We start from the raw sequence: 17,419 nt of genomic DNA on the forward strand, positions 1-17,419 counted from the left end.
ATCTCTTATGCGATCCAAAGGAGAGGAAACTTGGGAAGGTGCAACTTCATTTTGGTACTTGTCATATTTATACTTCATCTTCTTTGGAATTGGAGATGACGACAAATTTGACATTGATGGACAACCTGGTATGCTGTGATGAAGACTTAAAAGTGTTTAGGCAACATCATAATCAGCTGCAACTAACATTTTTCCTTCTTCAAATGGGAAGAACTCCAACCCTTGCACTTCACGATTTTGTGAGAGAAAGAGGGGAAATAAATGGGAAATGCCAAGAATCTTGACTTTGACCAATTTCGTGTCTTGGGGAAAATTTTACAAGTATACAAGCTTGGAAGAGTGCACATGCAATCGGATTTTTAAAATCCGAATGCAAGTATACTTGTAAAATGGTAAATGGAGAAATGGGTGAAAAATGGGAATAAGACTTGCGGAAAATGACGTGAACGGAAAGTATGGATATAGGCGTTATGGATGGATAAAAATGGAAAGATTTTGGGAATGACATTTTCATGAAAATGAGAAGAAATTTGAACATGCAATCCGGTTCTAAAAACCCGATTTTGGAAGGATGGGTATTTTTCATCTTTGCAACTTGGAATTCCAACAAAAGATGGTTAAAAAAAAATTTAACCGTAAGGGAAGAACAATGATTTTCATCCAACTTGTAATCGGGATTTAAAATCCCGAATACAAGTAAAGAGGGAAAATGGGGAAGATCAATGCAATTCAAAAAATTGCTTATCAAGGAGGAAAATCTCTCTCACAAAACCGATTTTTGGGGCAAGAACAACATATTTACAAATTTACAACTAGAAAGGAAAATAAGAAAACAAGAAAAGAAAAGAAATCATACCTTGTTTCAATCTGAAAATGCCTCTCCAAAAGATGATCAATCTTTGGAAGAAAGAAGAATAGCTCTTAAATAGAGATAAACCTCAATCCGAAACCCTAGCCATGTTTTTTACCAAAACGCCATAAGTTGAAAAACGTGGCAGAAAATGCAAGTTTGAAGAGCCAAAATGCCAAAGAGGAATCACGCCTAAGAGTCCCAAAGCAAAACGCCTAAGGGAGAGATGAACACATGGCATCAAAACCCTCCAAAAAGTAGCCTTTGAAGGATCACGTGGAAAAAACGTGGCATCAAATGCATCTAAAATGGCACAAGAAGTGACTGAATCTTCTTCCAACTTCAACGCCTAGGCATGAAAGGCAAAAACACCTTAGGAGTTTGCAGATTTGTGGAGTAAAAATCGCCGAAAATGTGGATTCAAGGAACCACATGGAAGGTGATTTTAGCAGAAAATCAGCAAACAAGAACCCTAAATGGCGTGAAAGATGTTTGAAATCGCATGAGAATAGGATGGAATCCTAAACGCCTTGCATCTCCAACAAATCTCCACAAAAATTGCTTTGAAATCTTCAACAAATCCGTTTTTTTTGGTTGGTTGGGTTTTTTAGAAAGATGAACAATTTTGATTTTGCATGTATTGGAGAAAATCGGGTTTTTTAGATGAAATAGCAAGTTTAAAATTGCACTTTTTCATAAATAAGGCAAAATCGGGTTTTAAAAATGAAATTACAAGTTTAAAATCCACCAAAATGCACTTTATAGAGAAAATCGGGTTTTTTGGGCAATATAACAAGTTTTAAATGTTACTTTAATTCATTTCTAGGCAAAATTGGGTTTTGGAGAGAGATGTGCAAGTTACAAATTGAAAATAAAATCCCTACAACAAGTTTTAATAACTTGCACATATGTAATAGGGGTTAAAAATCTTTATTACAAGCAAAAGACATTAAAATAGGGGTTTTTCAAAAGAATTACAAGTTAACTTGTAACTTATCCAAAAAATCCCTATTATAACTTAAATAACCGGAAAGCAACAAGGGGGAAATAAAAAGCAAATTACAAGTTCTTATTTTTCAATAAAGTGCACTTGCAATTAGCCTAAAATTTCCCTACAAAGACCAAAACAAAGAAAATCATTAAAACTTGCAGTTTAAGGAAAATTTCCCACCTGCAGTCAGGGAGAAAAAACCCGAAATTGAAGGAAAGACATAGCAAACAAATCCAGAATGTGACGAAATTCGTAACGTAGTTCGAGGATGGACTGAGGATTAGGCCAGTCCAAGGATTAGGCGAAATTCTGCCTCAGGGAGCGTGCCATAGAGTAAAATTTTCATTTTTTTGACAAAAATTTCATGTAACAGTCCTTCATTTTTGAAAACAAAAATGAGGACAACAATTATATCCTACTGTTATAGACATTCTAATCTTGAAGGCAACCAAGTTGAATGTGCCCAAATTTGTATCGCTGATCTCCTTCCACCTAGAATTTATCTGGGAAACCGAAAGAAAGCCCTTCATCTCCGCTTTAATTTTTGCCTGCCTAGTGATGGTAGCCACCTTGTTTGATTCTGCCATCCTGAAAAGCTTCTTGAAAATGATGAAAAATTCACTAAGTATGACTTTTACTTCTTCTCCAACTCTTTTTGCTTGAAATTCGCACATGAGAAATGAAATGTGTCTCCATGCTTATGTTAGCCGCATTATTGTATACGGGAATAAGAATAGTTAATTAAGTTGTAATTGGGTTTGTTAGTTGGCAACCGAGGGGTGGCAGTTGCGATGCGACGGTTGGCGCTCGCACCCCCTCGTATCTTTATATACTCCTGATTGTAACTTGTAAATGACACGAATTATGAATGGAATAATATATCTGATACTTGTCTGATATCTATGGCATTGTTCTGCATTACGTACTTTATGCTTTAAGTATTCACCCGAGAGGGCAAACATTTGGCACCGTTGCCTAGACGTACTCGGGAACGGAAGACACGGATGGCGCACAGACACAATGGGCCTACTCGTTGGTGAAATAAACCCAGAGGCCGACGACGCGCAAACAGAACTTTACACAGGAGAAGACATGGCAACGAGAGAATTTTCAATTCTACTCCAGGTAGCCATCCAGACCTATGTCCGACGAGAGGCGGCGGAGGCAGAAATCCCACCAAGTGCCGTGTGGTCAGCTCTGTAGGTTAGCCCGGCAGTAAACCGGTTGATGAACCACCTCCCCCGGTTGCTTGCACAGGCATTGCTGGCACAACAGGCTCACTTGGAGGAGATTGCCTAGGAAGAGCGACGCCAACAGATCCTTCGACACTACGAAGAAAACAGCCAACGGGATGGCGCCAAGCCGGGAGGGAATTGAACGTTGAATTTTCTATTTTCAAATAAAAGTGTCATTGATATGAGTTGTATTTGAGCAGATGAATTAATAAAGACATGTTTTGATTTATGTATTGTGAGTTATGGGAATGTGCGACAATTAATGCCAAACCTATTGAATAAAGATAGAAATAAAAAAGCAGAAGCGAATGAGTGGGAGGCCGCGCAGAGGGCCTTGATTCTGTAGCAGCAAGTAGAACGTAGACGGAGGCTGAGGCAACTTGCCGAAGGACGACCTGCCGAAGGGGGGCCCAAGGGGAACCAAGGAGGTGTCAGGGAGGGTGCAGAGGCTAACGAAAATTTCTACTCGTCGCCAGATCATCGTAGGACGTGAAGCCATGAAGAGTTTTTGGAAGAAACAAGGTTACGGCGAAATCTAGTCGAGGAGACTCGGGATCAGTTTAGAAACTTATCCCTTACGCCACGGAGTGAAGATCACCAACGGGAAGCAGCAGTGGGCGCGTGTGAGAGTGAAGGGGAGGGCAACCGTACGGGTGTAGGTGCCACACACGACAGGCAAAACACCGTACCTCCAGTCGTCCATGCAGGACACACCACCAACGCCACCGGAGGAAGTAGCGTAGGGCCACAGACATAGATACAACCATAGTTGAAAATCTCGGACTCGCCTCGGACTCGGCAAACCAAAATTTTGGACTCGGACTCGGACTCGTGAAAGACTCGCGAAAGACTCGGCAAAAAAAAAAACCGTAGTTTTACAAAAAAACATAAAGAAATTAATGCATTTAGAGAACATAAGTGCCATAATTGAAACATTACACATGTCATATGATCTACAAAGTACAAACACGCAATATTTGAAATTTCATCATTCATGGCAGCATATTCAAGTTTCAAGTTTCAACTCTAAAATGTATAATACTATAATAGCAGCATAAGTATATAAATGTTCACAAAATTACATATAATGATATGTCCAAGTCCAACTGCAAATGTGAAAAACAGCAATGTGAATGAACAAACCAAAGAGAAGACTACATCTTCCTCTTTGTATTTTTCCTAATATAGCTCAATTTTTCAGGCCTTGAGCTAGAAGTAGTAGCAGTGGGTGTTGTGGTATCTAAATGGTGAGATGATTCTTCTTCAAAGTCATAGTCCTCATCATCATCCTCATCTTCGTCCTCATCTTCATCCAATCTTGCTCCTTCTGCATCTTGTGCTGCTCCTCTCTCTATTTCTGCAATTTCTTCTTCGGTAAGGAGGACATCATCACCATCATTTTGTTCATTCATGGTCCAATCACCATATGGATCAATTTCATCCAAGTCAATGGCCTCATGTGAAACACCCTCCACCTGTCTAACTCGAAGGCGAAGGTTGTACCGAACAAATACTAGATCATTGAGCCGCTTTTGTGACAATCTATTTCTCTTCTTTGTGTGAATGCTTTCAAAGACACTCCAATTTCGTTCACACCCAGAAGCACTGCATGGCTGAGACAAAACACGGATAGCTATCTTTTGAAGATTAGGCGTGCCGGCACCATAATTCTCCCACCATAAATCTACAAAAAACATTTAGAAATATTAGAATTGAGAAAAAAATGTAACAATCAAGTTTGTAGGTTTTTTCTTGCACTATTGAACTAAGTTACTAAATGTTTTACCTGGTTGTTGTTTTCCTCTCCTATCAATTGCTAGTTGTGATGAGAATAGTCTCCCCTCTGCACTTTTGTAGATCTTGAACAATGGAATGAACATTTCCAAATTCAGAAATAGATACTAGATAGTCAAAGTGTCAAACTCAAATTCAATAATGAACATTTCTGAATTCATAAATAAAGATAGAGCAATTGCAAATGTCAAATCTCACCTCCAACTCATCAAGAACCTTGTCTCTCAACTCAGGATCAGGTGTCATCTTATCAATGCATGTAATAACACCTGCCATGACCTCCTCATCAGCCCTAAATGAATCAGAGAAGTAGAATTTCGGGTTCAAAAAGTAGGCGAAGGCATGTATCGGTTGGTGGAGTTGGTTTGTCCACCTACGATCAATGATGCGCCAAAAGATTTCACATTTTCTTGCATTTCCACGATAGTAATGTGAAATGGCCTCTTTGGCCCTATCCATGGCCTCATAAATGAAACCCATTGGCATGCCCTCTCCATCCACCATACGAAGAACCCTCACCAAAGGTTCTGTCACCTAAAAAAATTAAAACAAATTTTAAATTAATACAAAATCAACCCCTAAAAAATAAAATCAGCAAATAGACAAGATTGTATAAACTTTACTTTTGTGTTTGTTACTTACCGTAGTCAACTCCTCTCCACTTTTATTGAACCCTTCATCAAAAACAATGGTCACAATCTTCTCTGCTTCAAGGCTTTTGGAGTATGCAGACCCCAACCAAGCATCTGACACAAACATCTGCTTAAGATGAGGAATGGCACTAAGAATGCTCTGCAAAGTGATGAAGTGGCTAGCAAATCGTGTCACTCCAGGTCGCACAAGGTCCTTGCCATTTGTGTATTTTCTCATCAAAGCAAGCACCCAAGTATGGTTGTAGATGAATTTGGTGACACTTTTTGCATCTTCAACCACCTTCTTCACCCATCCAATCTTCCCAATGTCCTCTAGCACCAAGTCCAAGCAATGTGCAGCACAAGGACTCCATGTAATCGAAGGATGCCTCTGCATAAGCATTCTACCTGCAGATACATATGCAGCTACGTTGTCCGTGATAATTTGGACAACATTCTCAACTCCAACTTCCCGAACCACACCATCCAACAGATTACACAAAGTCTCTGCATTTTTTATTTCATTTGAGGCATCAACAGACTTTATGAATACCATTGCACCATTTGAAGCCACCAAGAAGTTGAGAAGAGTCCTATTCCGTCCATCTGTCCATCCATCAGATAAAATGCTGCATCCTTTTCTCTTCCAATACCTTTTCTGATCATCAACCACACCTTCTGTATTTTTCACAGCTTTCTCTAGCAATGGCCCACTGAAGTCATGACCTGTTGGGGCCTTAAACCCCTTACCCACCACTGTACATGCATTAACAAAACTTTCCCAATACACATTGTTTGCTGCATTGAAAGATAGATTATTGTAAAACCAAAAGTTTGAAGCTGCTATCCGTGCTTGTTCATGCTTCTCTTTATTCCATCCTGTACCTTCAAGTGAAGGTTGTGCACCTGGAACATTGCGAGGTACAAAAAAATTAGGGTTTGATCTAACAGGAGTGCCACTAGCCTCACCCTCATTGTCACCAAAAGATGAAAGTGACTGACGACCCCGACTATGACCAATGGGACCCGAAGTGGACAATGTGGGATTCATTGCAGCTGCTATGGCTTCTCTTGTTTTTTGCCTTTCTTCCTTATGCCAATCATTCTCAGCAAGAATGGCCTTCATCTCTCTAATAATTTCAGGAGTTGATTTGGGGCATGCCTCCACACCATATCCAGGTATTTGTGCAAGGTGGTATTTTAATCTATTGATTCCACCAGTCATCCATCTTGTGCATTCGGTGCAAGTGACCTCCCCCTTTTTGCTTCCTGCAATCCCATATTTCCAAGCTTTATCTCTTTGTCTTCCTGACCTTGGGGTTGCCCTTGGAGTTGAACTTGCCATTGCTGATTTAACATGAAAAAAAAAATCAGCAGGGTTTTATGGAAAATCAACAAAAAAAATGACAATGAATCATTTGGGAAAAATAGCATTCAAAAACAAGAAAAAAAAAAGAGGAAATAACTTAGGAAAGAAAATAGAAAAAAATTTGGCAGCATATCCCCTTGTTTTTCAAGATTTTTTTCAGTTTCAAAACAATGAAATGATTCAAATGAAAAAAAAAAAGAAAGAGAAAAATCCTTACCTAGATCTCTCTTGCTGATTTTTCCTTCTTCCCTCTACTCCTCCAAACCCTTCTAACCTGCTCCAGCCAAAAAAAACCCAAATTGAAGTCAAAAAATGAAAAAAAAAAGTGGTTTTAACCCCCACGGGCGCGTTTTTTTTGGGCCCGCGAGTCCCTGTGAAAGACTCGCGAGTCCGAGCGAAAGACTCATGTGAGTCTTTGCGAAAGACTCGCGAGTCTTTCGCAGGGACTCGCCTGGACTCGCCACGCGAGTCCTAGGCGAGTCGACTCGGCTCGCCAAAGGACTCGCGGGTCCGTGGCGAGTCCGAGGCGAGTCAAAGAGTTTTAAAACTATGGATACAACCGCCCCCAGGAAGACGACCAGGGATGGTGAGTAAACAAAAATTGCCAAAGTTCACAGGGGACGGCAAGGAAGACCCCTTACGGCACTGCCGTACATGTGAAACCATTTGGTCTGCCAACAAAGTGACAGACCAGAATGATTGGGTACAGCAGTTCCCAGCCACGTTACATGGAGTTGCCATAGATTGGTACTCCGATGTAGATAAGCAAAAAGTGGCCACGTGGGCCAACTTACAGAAGGAATTCACGGAAGAGTTTCGGTTACTCCGTGATGACAACGAAATTGTAATAGAGATATACAGTACCAAACAAGGTACCAAGGAGACAGTACGGGCATACAGCAGGAGACTGAAGGAATTGTTGGGTAAAATGAAAAGCCAACCGGCTGAGGGCTTCAAAAAACGATGGTTCGTGGAAGGATTGAAATCCTCCCTATGGAAAAAAATGAAAATTGTACCTCCGACGTCATATGATGATGCTTATAATAGGGCGATGGACCTAGAGAGCGAATACAAAACATCAAGGAAGAAGAAAAGTAATAAATATTCATCTGACGATGATGAAGATTCTGACGGGGAAAGCAGTAGCGGTGGCGAATCGAGTAAAAAGGTGCACGCTCTCCAAAAGGACATGGAACGAATGTTGAAAGAATTCAATGCCATGAAAGGGAATACAAGACGGAAGAAAATGACATGTGGTGTATCGACTGTAGGAGTGACGGACACACCAAGGGGTCCTGCCCCAAGAAGGCTTTCTGCGACATTTGTCAGATTGCGGGACATTTGACAAAGGAATGTCCCTACAATATGAAAACCAGGAACCAACAAGTTCTCTTCACGCAAGAGCAGTCGGCCGTCGGAACTTCGCAAACCGCCAACAATAATGCATCACTTGGCGGATACCGGAACAACCAGCGAGGGCGGAGGACCAATAATAATAATAGGAGCCGAATCCAATATGATGCAAAGGGACGGCCAATGATCCAGTGCCGAGCCTGCAATCAATGGGGCCACTTTGCGAGAGAATGCACCTCAGAAGAAACTCCACAAAAACTATGCAAATGGTTGGGGCCTGGAGACCACGATGATGGAACTTGCCCAAAGTCTGGAGTGAACCTGCTCAACATCGACAGGATGGAGGAACGGGTATTGGCAATCAAACGGTCACAGGCAAAGAAGGCCACATACCCGGACCCTTGCACGGAGAAGCAACGGGCGTTGGAGGCCAAGGCTGAAGTGGCGAAGGAAATGTTGGCACAAGGGAGCACCCAGGAAGCGGTAAGTACTTCTCGATCTGAGGCGGAGGAAAATATCTTGAAGCAAATGCTGCAGATTGAAGTGCTGGTGAAAATGAAGGACCTCCTGGAAACGATGCCGCAATTATGTACGGCACTCCTACGTACGGTCCAAGTAACCCCGCACAGTCATGCAACCCGGAATACGGATGGTTCCGGCAGAACACCTACAGACCCATTGGTCTTGACACTATACAGAGGCCGGCACCCGGCGGTGGTAGAAATGGGAATACTGGGCACCATTTTGACTGACACTATCGTCGACGACAGGTCCGGAGTGAATGTGCTTCCGGAAGAAACCTGGAAGCAGCTTGGCAAACTGACACTATGGCCGTCAACCTTCAACTTACTGGGAGCAGATCAACATGGTATCAAACCCCTTGGAATGCTCATGGCGCAACAAGTGACCATCGGGACACAACCATTTGTCCTCGACTTCGTGGTGATTCCGCTAGCCAAGAAAGGATACGACGCCATTCTGGGCAGAAGGTGGTTGGTGGCAGCCAGAGTGAATCACAACTGGAAGCGTAACACATTGTCAATGGAGAAAGCCGGGAGAAAATTTATTGTCGACCTGAAAACACAACTTGTGAGTGAAGAATTCGTGTCAGAGTCGGAATCAGACGGCGAAGGTGGAGTTGACGGAGGAAAGTACGGAAGGGAACTGAACGAGGAAGGCATTCTTGGAATCCAAGGATGTTTTGAGGACGAGACCGATTCCCTTAATGGGCTCTTCCACTGGCAAATGGAGGACTACGAGCTGCTGTATGGGTGTAACATGTTGCAGGTTGACGAGGATCGAGACGAGAACAAATTTCCACCAGCGTATGGGGAATACACTGAAGGGGATGCCCTGGTCAACGAAGTACCAGCACACAGGTTTGACATGACAAAACCAATCCGGTACAAAGAATCCGTAAAACCTACAAACCTCGGCACGATAGCAGAGCCAAGAAACATCTTGGTTGGCAACGACTGGAATCCAGTCTTGAAAGCCGCTGCGTTTAAAATATTCATGGAATACAAGGATGTATTCGCTTGGACATATAAGGACCTCAAAGGGGTGCCGCCAGAATTGTGCGTACACCGAATCTCACTCGTACCTGCAGCCGTATCTATATGGAAGAGGCCATACAAAATGAATAAAAACTATGCGGCAAGAGTGAATGATGAAATTGAATGTATGCTCGAAGCCGGGATTATTTTTAAAGTGCAGACTAGCGAGTGGGTATCGCCCATAGTGATATCCCTTAAAAAGGAGGGAAACCAGATCCGAATCTGCATGGATTTCAGATGCCTTAACGCGGTCACCATAAAAGACCCGTTTCCAATACCATTTACGGATAGCATCTTGGAAGAAGTGGTCGGTCATGAAATTTTTTCATTCATGGATTGATTTTCTGGGTATAACCAGATATCCATCGCCGAAGAAGACAAATTAAAAACCACCTTCATAGTGGAGGATGGTGTGTACACGTATAATCGAATGCCGTTCGGATTATGCAACGCACCAGCGACCTTTCAACGGATAATCCTTGAAATATTTGAAAAGATGTCAGTAGGGAACTTCAGGGCGTTCCTTGACGACTGGTCCATCTACAATAACCAAGATACACATTTGGCCGCACTTGGCGAATGCATGGAGAGATGCAGGCGAGCTCGCCTAGCACTCAACCCCAAAAAATGCAGATTCATGGTGCCTCAAGGGAAGTTGTTAGGACACATAGTGTGTAAGGCTGGACTCAAGACTGACCCAAACAAGATTCGGGTGATAGTGGAAATGGAGGCACCTACAGATGTCACGGGAGTCAAATCCTTCCTAGGACACATAGCGTATTATAGTCGATTTATCAAAAATTTTGCTCGAGTATCTTGCCTTCTGGACAAGCTGACAAGGAAAGGTGAATGGTATACATGGGGGACGGCTTAGGAGGAGGCCTTCCAAGAACTGAAGTCACGGTTGGTGGGTGTGGCAATCCTAACATATCCTGACTGGGACAAAGAGTTCCACGTACACGTTGACGCATCCAACTTTGCCATAGGGGCCACACTGGCACAGGTTGGCGACCACGGGCTAGATCACCCGGTTTACTTTGCAAGCAGACTCCTGTCGAAGGCAGAGAAAAATTATAGCACCACAGAAAGGGAAGCCCTCGGGATGGTGTACTTCGTCCAGAAATTTCAACATTACTTGCTCGCCACCCCGTTCACATTTTATGTGGACCACCAGGCTTTAATGTATCTAGTAAACAAGCCAATTATCCAAGGACGAATCAGCCGATGGCGGCTATTGCTGCAGGAATTTACATTCAACATTATAGTAAGACTTGGGAAGAGCCATGTGATAGCTGACCAGTTGTTGAGAATCCAGTCAGGAGAACCAGCCGAGGGAGTGAATGAAGATTTTCAGACGCTCACTTATTTTGCATCGCGGTTCTCCCCGCCTAGTACGCAAGCGTAGGGGAATACTTGTCGACATCACGGTTCCCGAGGGAGATGCCACCAGGAGAGAGAAGGAAATTGGTATTGAGGAGCAGGACATTCCAACTCATTAATGGCCTCTTGTATAAAATGAGGCCCGATCAGATCCTACGGTGATGCGTCCTAGAAGAGGAAATTCTGGGCGTCCTAAGGGAAGCACATGAAGGGCCCGCAGGTGGACACATGGGGCCCGACACCACAGCGAGGAAAGTTCTGTTGGCTGGACTGTGGTGGCTGACACTACATAATGACGCCAGGGAGTGGGTGACAACCTGTGATACATGCCAATGGGCCGGACGACCATTAAAAAGGGATTTTATGCCCCTCAACCCATCGAATGCCAGGAACTGTTTGGGAGATGGGGATTGGATTTCGTCGGACCATTAAAACCAAGTAGAGCCCGACGATGTAGATACATTGTAGTGGCAACAGAATACTTGACCAAGTGGGTGGAGGCACGGGCCTTACCTGACAATTCGGCGGTCAATACAGCAAAATTCATATATGAACACATCATTACGCGGTATGGGATTCCAATCCAACTGACGAGTGACAGAGGAGGCCATTTTGTAAATCACATAATCCAATTGCTAACAACGGAGTTTAAAATCTTCCACTCCTTATCAAGCCCGTACTATCCACGAGCGAACGGGCAGGCCGAGGCGACCAATAAAATAATAATGTCGGTGATATATAAGTCTTGCAGAGTGGAGAAGGATGACTGGGAGGAGCGCCTATCGTCAGTACTTTGGGCATACCGAACAACTTACAAGGTAACTACTGGACAGACTCCCTTCCAGCTAATGTATGGACAAGAAGCCGTGGTGCTAGTTGAATTCATGGTGCCGAGTCTCCGGATCGCCATCGATAATCGACTTGGCGACATGGAAAGCCTGAGGGAGAGACTGTACGCTTTGAACAAATTGGACGAACGAAGGATGATGGCTCAATGGGCGACAATGACAGCCCAGCAAAGACGGAAGGCTTGGCACGACAAGCATCTCCGGCGAATGAAGTTTACTCCTGGGCAGTTGGTGTTGAAATTCAACGGAAGGAACGAAATCAAACCTGGGAAATTCAAAGTGCGTTGGCTAGGACCATTCAAGGTACGCGAGGTCAATACCAACAGGGCAATTAAGTTGTGGACGCTGGATAGGGAAGAGATACCAGATGTCGTGAATGGGTCGAAATTAAAAATTTACCATGAACAGAGGGATCCTGGACCATGACGGATGCTTAAAAGACAAAAAAGAAAATTAAAAAAAAAAAAGAAAAAAAAAGAAGTGGGCCCACCGCACCGTGGTTCCACCGCTTAAAAGACAAAAAAAAAATTAAAAAAAAAAAAGAAAAAAAAAAGAAGTGGGCCCACCGTACGGTGGGACCACCGACGGTGGAACCACGGTGCGGTGGGGCCACTGGCGGTGGATGCCACCGTGCGGTGGTCACCGCACACCGCCAACCACAAAATAAAACCCCCGCAACCGCACAACTCCTGTAGCCCGCATGCTCACGCGCCCGCACACTCTCGCAGCCCGTGCAGTCGCACAACGCGCAGCCGCACAGCCCCCAAACGCGCAGCTAGCACAAGCCCGCACGCACCAAGCCGCACAAGTCTGTGCCGCTACGACAGACGGGTTTTAGTTTTGAAAAAAAAAAGGGTTATAAAAGTAGAATTGAAGAAGCAATCTGGTACTAATGGACATAAACAGGAACAAGGCAGATTGGCGGAAACAGTTGCAGCCGTTAGAAGACAAGTTGCAGGGAGGGCAAAAAGGAACCAGTGCAGACACAGGAAAACGGATTTTACCATCTGGGGTGCGCATTGCAAGTAGTCTCGGTATGAGCACCAGTCAAAAAAGCAAGAATCATCGTTACAAACCCTTGGCGACAAAGGACAAAGATGAAATAACGACAGATAATATTATGTTCGAGGGTTTGAATGGAATCGACTGTCGGAACTGGTGGGCAAAGACACCTCAGGATGATTTAATAAAGAAAAGCCTTCGCCAAGCACAGGTACACTGGGCCGTCCAGATGCCAGTTTTTTCGATAAAGGACTTTGAGGTGGTTTTGCTTGCCATGATTGGCAGCTATGGCAGACATCGACACCAGTCGGTATTTGATTATCAACACCAGAGGATAACAGTGTCATTCACGGCAGGCGAGTTCACTAGGGTATTTGGCATACCGGGGATAAAAGGAAAGAAAATAGACGCTCCACAGAAAATATCCCCAGAGAATCGTGCCACATTGCTCCAGTTGATGTTGCGTTATAACTTTACCCAAGGTGAGAAAGATAGGCTCAAGAGTGCAGGCAAGAGTCGGGGAGTGAAGAAACAATTTTTTGCCAAGGGCGTATGGCGATGCCTGTTGTCGGTGGTGAAGAGTCGCCTCACAGGTGCCACCCTTGCGTCGGACATAGCCATTGCATAGATAGTGCTGATGAACGGGCTGCACAATGGAGTGGTATACGATTGGGCGTCACTATTGGCGGATAGGATGGACGAGTTTATGACGCTACAATACAAGAAGTTCTACATGCCGCATCACGCCATTGGATTATTCCTGGACGCAGTCCACACACAGATCACCCCGGGCTCATAGCCATTGGAGCCACAGGGGCGTATTGCACCAGACCAGCCGCCCATATTCTATTGGTCACACTTAGACGTCTTGGCACATGGCACGGAGGCACGTTTGGGCACACAAAGAAAGAAGGCCGCCATGTCCGATACGAAGTCCGACACGGAAGAGTTCGAGGCTGAGGATGTAGAAAGTGGCAGGGAGGAATCCGCAGACACCTCCCAGGTAAGCGGAGGGAGTTTCCGACTGGCAGGTAGAAGGGGCGACCAGTTGCCTGAAGAAGGGGTAGTGGAGTCTGCAGGTACAGTAGGGTCTACTGTAGCATCACTGGTGCAGGTCCACTTTACACCAGCCCACTTACCAGAGACTTGTCAGGTGGCGGTGCCGCGGTCCTTTGGGACAGTGAGTGTAGTCACCACGGTACCAGTTCCTAGTTTCGGGCAGCCTCGGACGACGATAGCCATGACACCACCACGGGTGGGGACCTTGGCGAGTGCAGAGGCTTCCATGGTGCACGAGGTGCCGGATGTGTCAGGACAGGATGTGCCAGGGTTACCCGGATATATGCAGGAGGCAATGACGGCAGCAGGCACTCTTCATGATGACCTCACTAGCTGGTTGAGCCGTTACCAGATGGCACTTGTGGCATCGGGAGAGGCCACTCTATCCCCAGGGCGGACCACGTATTCCTTGGATGTCATTGATCTCGAGGAGGGGAGTTCCTCGAGCAGCAGGGCAGTTCAGAGGGTTGCTTCACCCCTTGCGGTGGTAGTAACCAGTCCGTACAGAGCAGAGGAGGTACCCGTGGGAAGTCAGCAGGGTGGAGAGTTGGAGCAGTTTATTACTGAGATGACTCTGGGAGCACAGCGGCTTGTGTCATCTGCCACGCTCCAGGCCGATGCGACCATGGTTGAGTGGATGGAAGGGTTGTTGACCTTTGCCCGCACGAGATGTCGAGCTGAGTTTGAGAGGTGTTGAGTGTGCCGGGTGGCCGGACATAGAGAGCCTGGCGATGCTGGAGGCTTGGCGCCTCACTGAGGGGTTGGCGAGACCCAGATGCAGTCGTTGGTGAGAGAGGTAGAGCAGGCCTTCCGTGAAGGTTATCTGGAGCTTTGGAGGTCACAACAGACGGCAACTACAGTTGAGGCGTTGAGGGTGGTAGCAGTAACAGCTCGAGAGGAGCTGGCTACCAGGTTTCGCGAGCTAGAGGCTACCATGGCACAAAACTAGGCAGCGGTGGACATTTTAGTAGCAGAGAAGTCTGCCTTGCTGATACAGTTGGAAGAGGAGAGGGCCTCGAGGGAGCTATTGGAGACTTGGTTGGTTGGAGCAGGTGTATGAGCTCTGTGGGCGCTTGGCGTCGACTGCTACACCACCACCGACGCCTTCTTCATCAAGGACGTCTTCTGCACTTCCTTAGTTTTTTCTTCTTCTTCTGGATTTTTGCGCGCTCCATGTATTCTCCATTTTGTTGTAAGTCGCCTAAAGATGACTTTTCTTTTTGGGGGGGATGATGTTAGCCGCATTATTGTATACGGGAATAAGAATAGTTAATTAAGTCGTAATTGGGTTTGTTAGTTGGCAACCGAGGGGTGGCAGTTGCGGTGTGACGGTTGGCGCTCGCACCCCCTCGTATCTTTATATACTCCTGACTGTAACTTGTAAAGGACACGAATTATGAATGGAATAATATATCTGATACTTGTCTGATATCTATGGCATTGTTCTACATTATGTACTTTATGCTTTAAGTATTCACCCGAGAGAGCAAACAGCTTATATATAATTTCTCAAATTGTGCTACTAAGTTGGGAGGCATCAATTTTAGCAATTTCATTCATTATACGCCATACTTTCCCATTTATCTCTCCATGCCCATGGAATCTTCCTTGTTGTTGAGTTCAAATTTGGAAATTCCTCTTAATGCACTTAGTCATGCGTGATACTTAGAATATTCCTTCACCAACTCATTAACTTTCCATTCTTTCAAAATTTTCGGAGGGAAATTGGAATATTTGTTGTCCTCATTTTTGTTTTCAAAAATGATGGATCATTACATAAAATTCTACTCTTTGGTACGCTTGTCTTGGTAGAATTTCGTCTTACCCTTGGATTGGACTAATCCTCAGTCCATCCTCAAACCACATTTCAAATTTCATCGCATTTTGAGTTCATTTGGTATGGTTTTCCTTCAATTTCAGGTTTTTTCTCCCTAACTGCAAGTGGGAAATTTTCCTTAAGTTGCAAGTTTTATTTTTTCCTTTGTTTTAGTGTTTGTAGGGAAATTTTAAGTTGATTACAATTGCATTTTATGAAAAATAGAACTTGTAACTTACTTTTTATTTTCCCCTTGTTGCTTTTTAGTTTTTTAAGTCATTGTAGGAACTTTTTGGACATTTTACAAGTGAACTTTAAATTATAAAGTTTAAATAAAACTTGTAATTCATTTAAAAAGTTCCACTTAAGTGATTTTAAGTTATGGTAGGGGTTTTTCTCCTCCATTACAAGTTTTATAAAGCCACTTTAAGTTGTAATAGGGATTTTATTTCCCTATTACAAGTTTTATTTTTAAGTTATTTTTGTGACCTGTAAAAGGAATTTTATTTTCCCTTTACTAGTCTTTTGTGGAGTTGTTTAAAACTTGTGAAGGGAGTTTTATTTCCCTTCTACATGCATTTTAAACTTGCTGTTTGCTCTCACAAGCCCGATTTTGCCTTATGCATGAAAAAGTGAACATTTTTAACTTGCAAATAGGTGAAAGAAACCCGATTTCTTTTGTTCTATGCATTTTAAACTTGTCATTCCTCCTCAAAAACCCGACCAGCAATATTGGAGGATTTAGTTCACAATTTCCAACGATTTTTGTGGCTAGATTCAAGGAGGAAGAAGGCGTTTATGTTTCTTTCCTACTTTCATGCATTTCTCAACTCCTTTCATGCCATTTGGAAGACGTTGTTGCTGGTTTTAATGATCTTCAAACAACAAAACACGTGTTTCTTGAATGCCACAATTTGCTTCTTGAAATGCCACAAATCTTACTTCTTCCAAATTGTTTTTTGTTGTCTTGCTTAGGTGGGGGGTTTGAATACTTCTCTTGACCGATTCATCATGCTTTGGATGGGCGTTTTGATCCATATGGCGTTTTGGCAAAAACGTGGCTAGGGTTTGGAGTGTGGTTTATTGTCTATTTAAGAGATTTTCTTTCTTCTTTCAAGGATTGCTTCTTGCTTCTTGGAGGACGTTTTGATTGATCAAGCATACTAGATTGTTCTTCAATGTCAGATTTACCATCATCTTCCGTTCCAAAGAAGATGAAATATATATTTGATAAGTACCAGAACGAGGTTTCTCCTTCACAAGTTTCCTCTCCTATGGATCATATCAAGGATACGGAAATAGGGCACATTGACATGTCAGATTTCATCAAAAGGGTGGAGGATCCGCAAGATAGTAATATGCAGCGATTGTTGGACAGCCACATTCACCATGCTTCTTCTTTTCTGGTGGCTGCCCTAGAACCTGAGTTTGTTCTTGCTCGTGCTCACCATTTTTATAAAGAGACAAGAACTATTAGAAATGATGATGGGGAGGCAATAATCCGTCTTGATGCGGATACTATTGACAAAGTTTT

General features: G+C 43.8%; 2 protein-coding genes across 8 annotated transcripts in view; one reads left to right on the forward strand and one right to left on the reverse strand.

Moving 5' to 3' along the window:
* Nucleotides 1–17,419, forward strand: part of LOC131032649 (phospholipid-transporting ATPase 3) — a 417,034-nt gene that overhangs the window by 164,430 nt on the left and 235,185 nt on the right. The window lies entirely within an intron of this gene.
* On the reverse strand, nt 4,111–6,579 carry LOC131859945 (uncharacterized). 3 transcript variants are annotated; one of them, XR_009359509.1, is made up of 3 exons: nt 5,069–6,579; nt 4,863–4,935; nt 4,112–4,760 (listed from the first exon to the last, which is right to left on the reverse strand). XR_009359509.1 is itself a non-coding variant. In XM_059214248.1 (3 exons), the coding sequence occupies exons 1-3, from the start codon at nt 5,372–5,374 to the stop codon at nt 4,231–4,233; spliced, it is 909 nt and encodes a 302-aa protein (XP_059070231.1). In that variant the 5' UTR covers nt 5,375–6,579; the 3' UTR covers nt 4,116–4,230. The 3 variants fall into 3 exon arrangements, 1 of the variants encoding a protein (XP_059070231.1); XM_059214248.1 differs by having other exon boundaries at nt 4,116–4,760; XR_009359510.1 differs by having other exon boundaries at nt 4,111–4,935.

Source organism: Cryptomeria japonica, chromosome 11 (assembly GCF_030272615.1).
Source record: "Cryptomeria japonica chromosome 11, Sugi_1.0, whole genome shotgun sequence".
In the NCBI taxonomy this organism is placed as follows: domain Eukaryota; kingdom Viridiplantae; phylum Streptophyta; class Pinopsida; order Cupressales; family Cupressaceae; genus Cryptomeria; species Cryptomeria japonica.

Coding starts and splice junctions, on each gene's coding strand:
- LOC131859945 (XM_059214248.1), bottom strand. CDS start 5,374: ATGGTGGATGGAGAGGGCATGCCAATGGGTTTCATTTATGAGGCCATG. Junction 4,936..5,068: donor AGGTTCTTGATGAGTTGGAG/GTGAGATTTGAC, acceptor CCATTGTTCAAG/ATCTACAAAAGTGCAGAGGG. Junction 4,761..4,862: donor GAGAGGAAAACAACAACCAG/GTAAAACATTTA, acceptor TGTTTTTTGTAG/ATTTATGGTGGGAGAATTAT.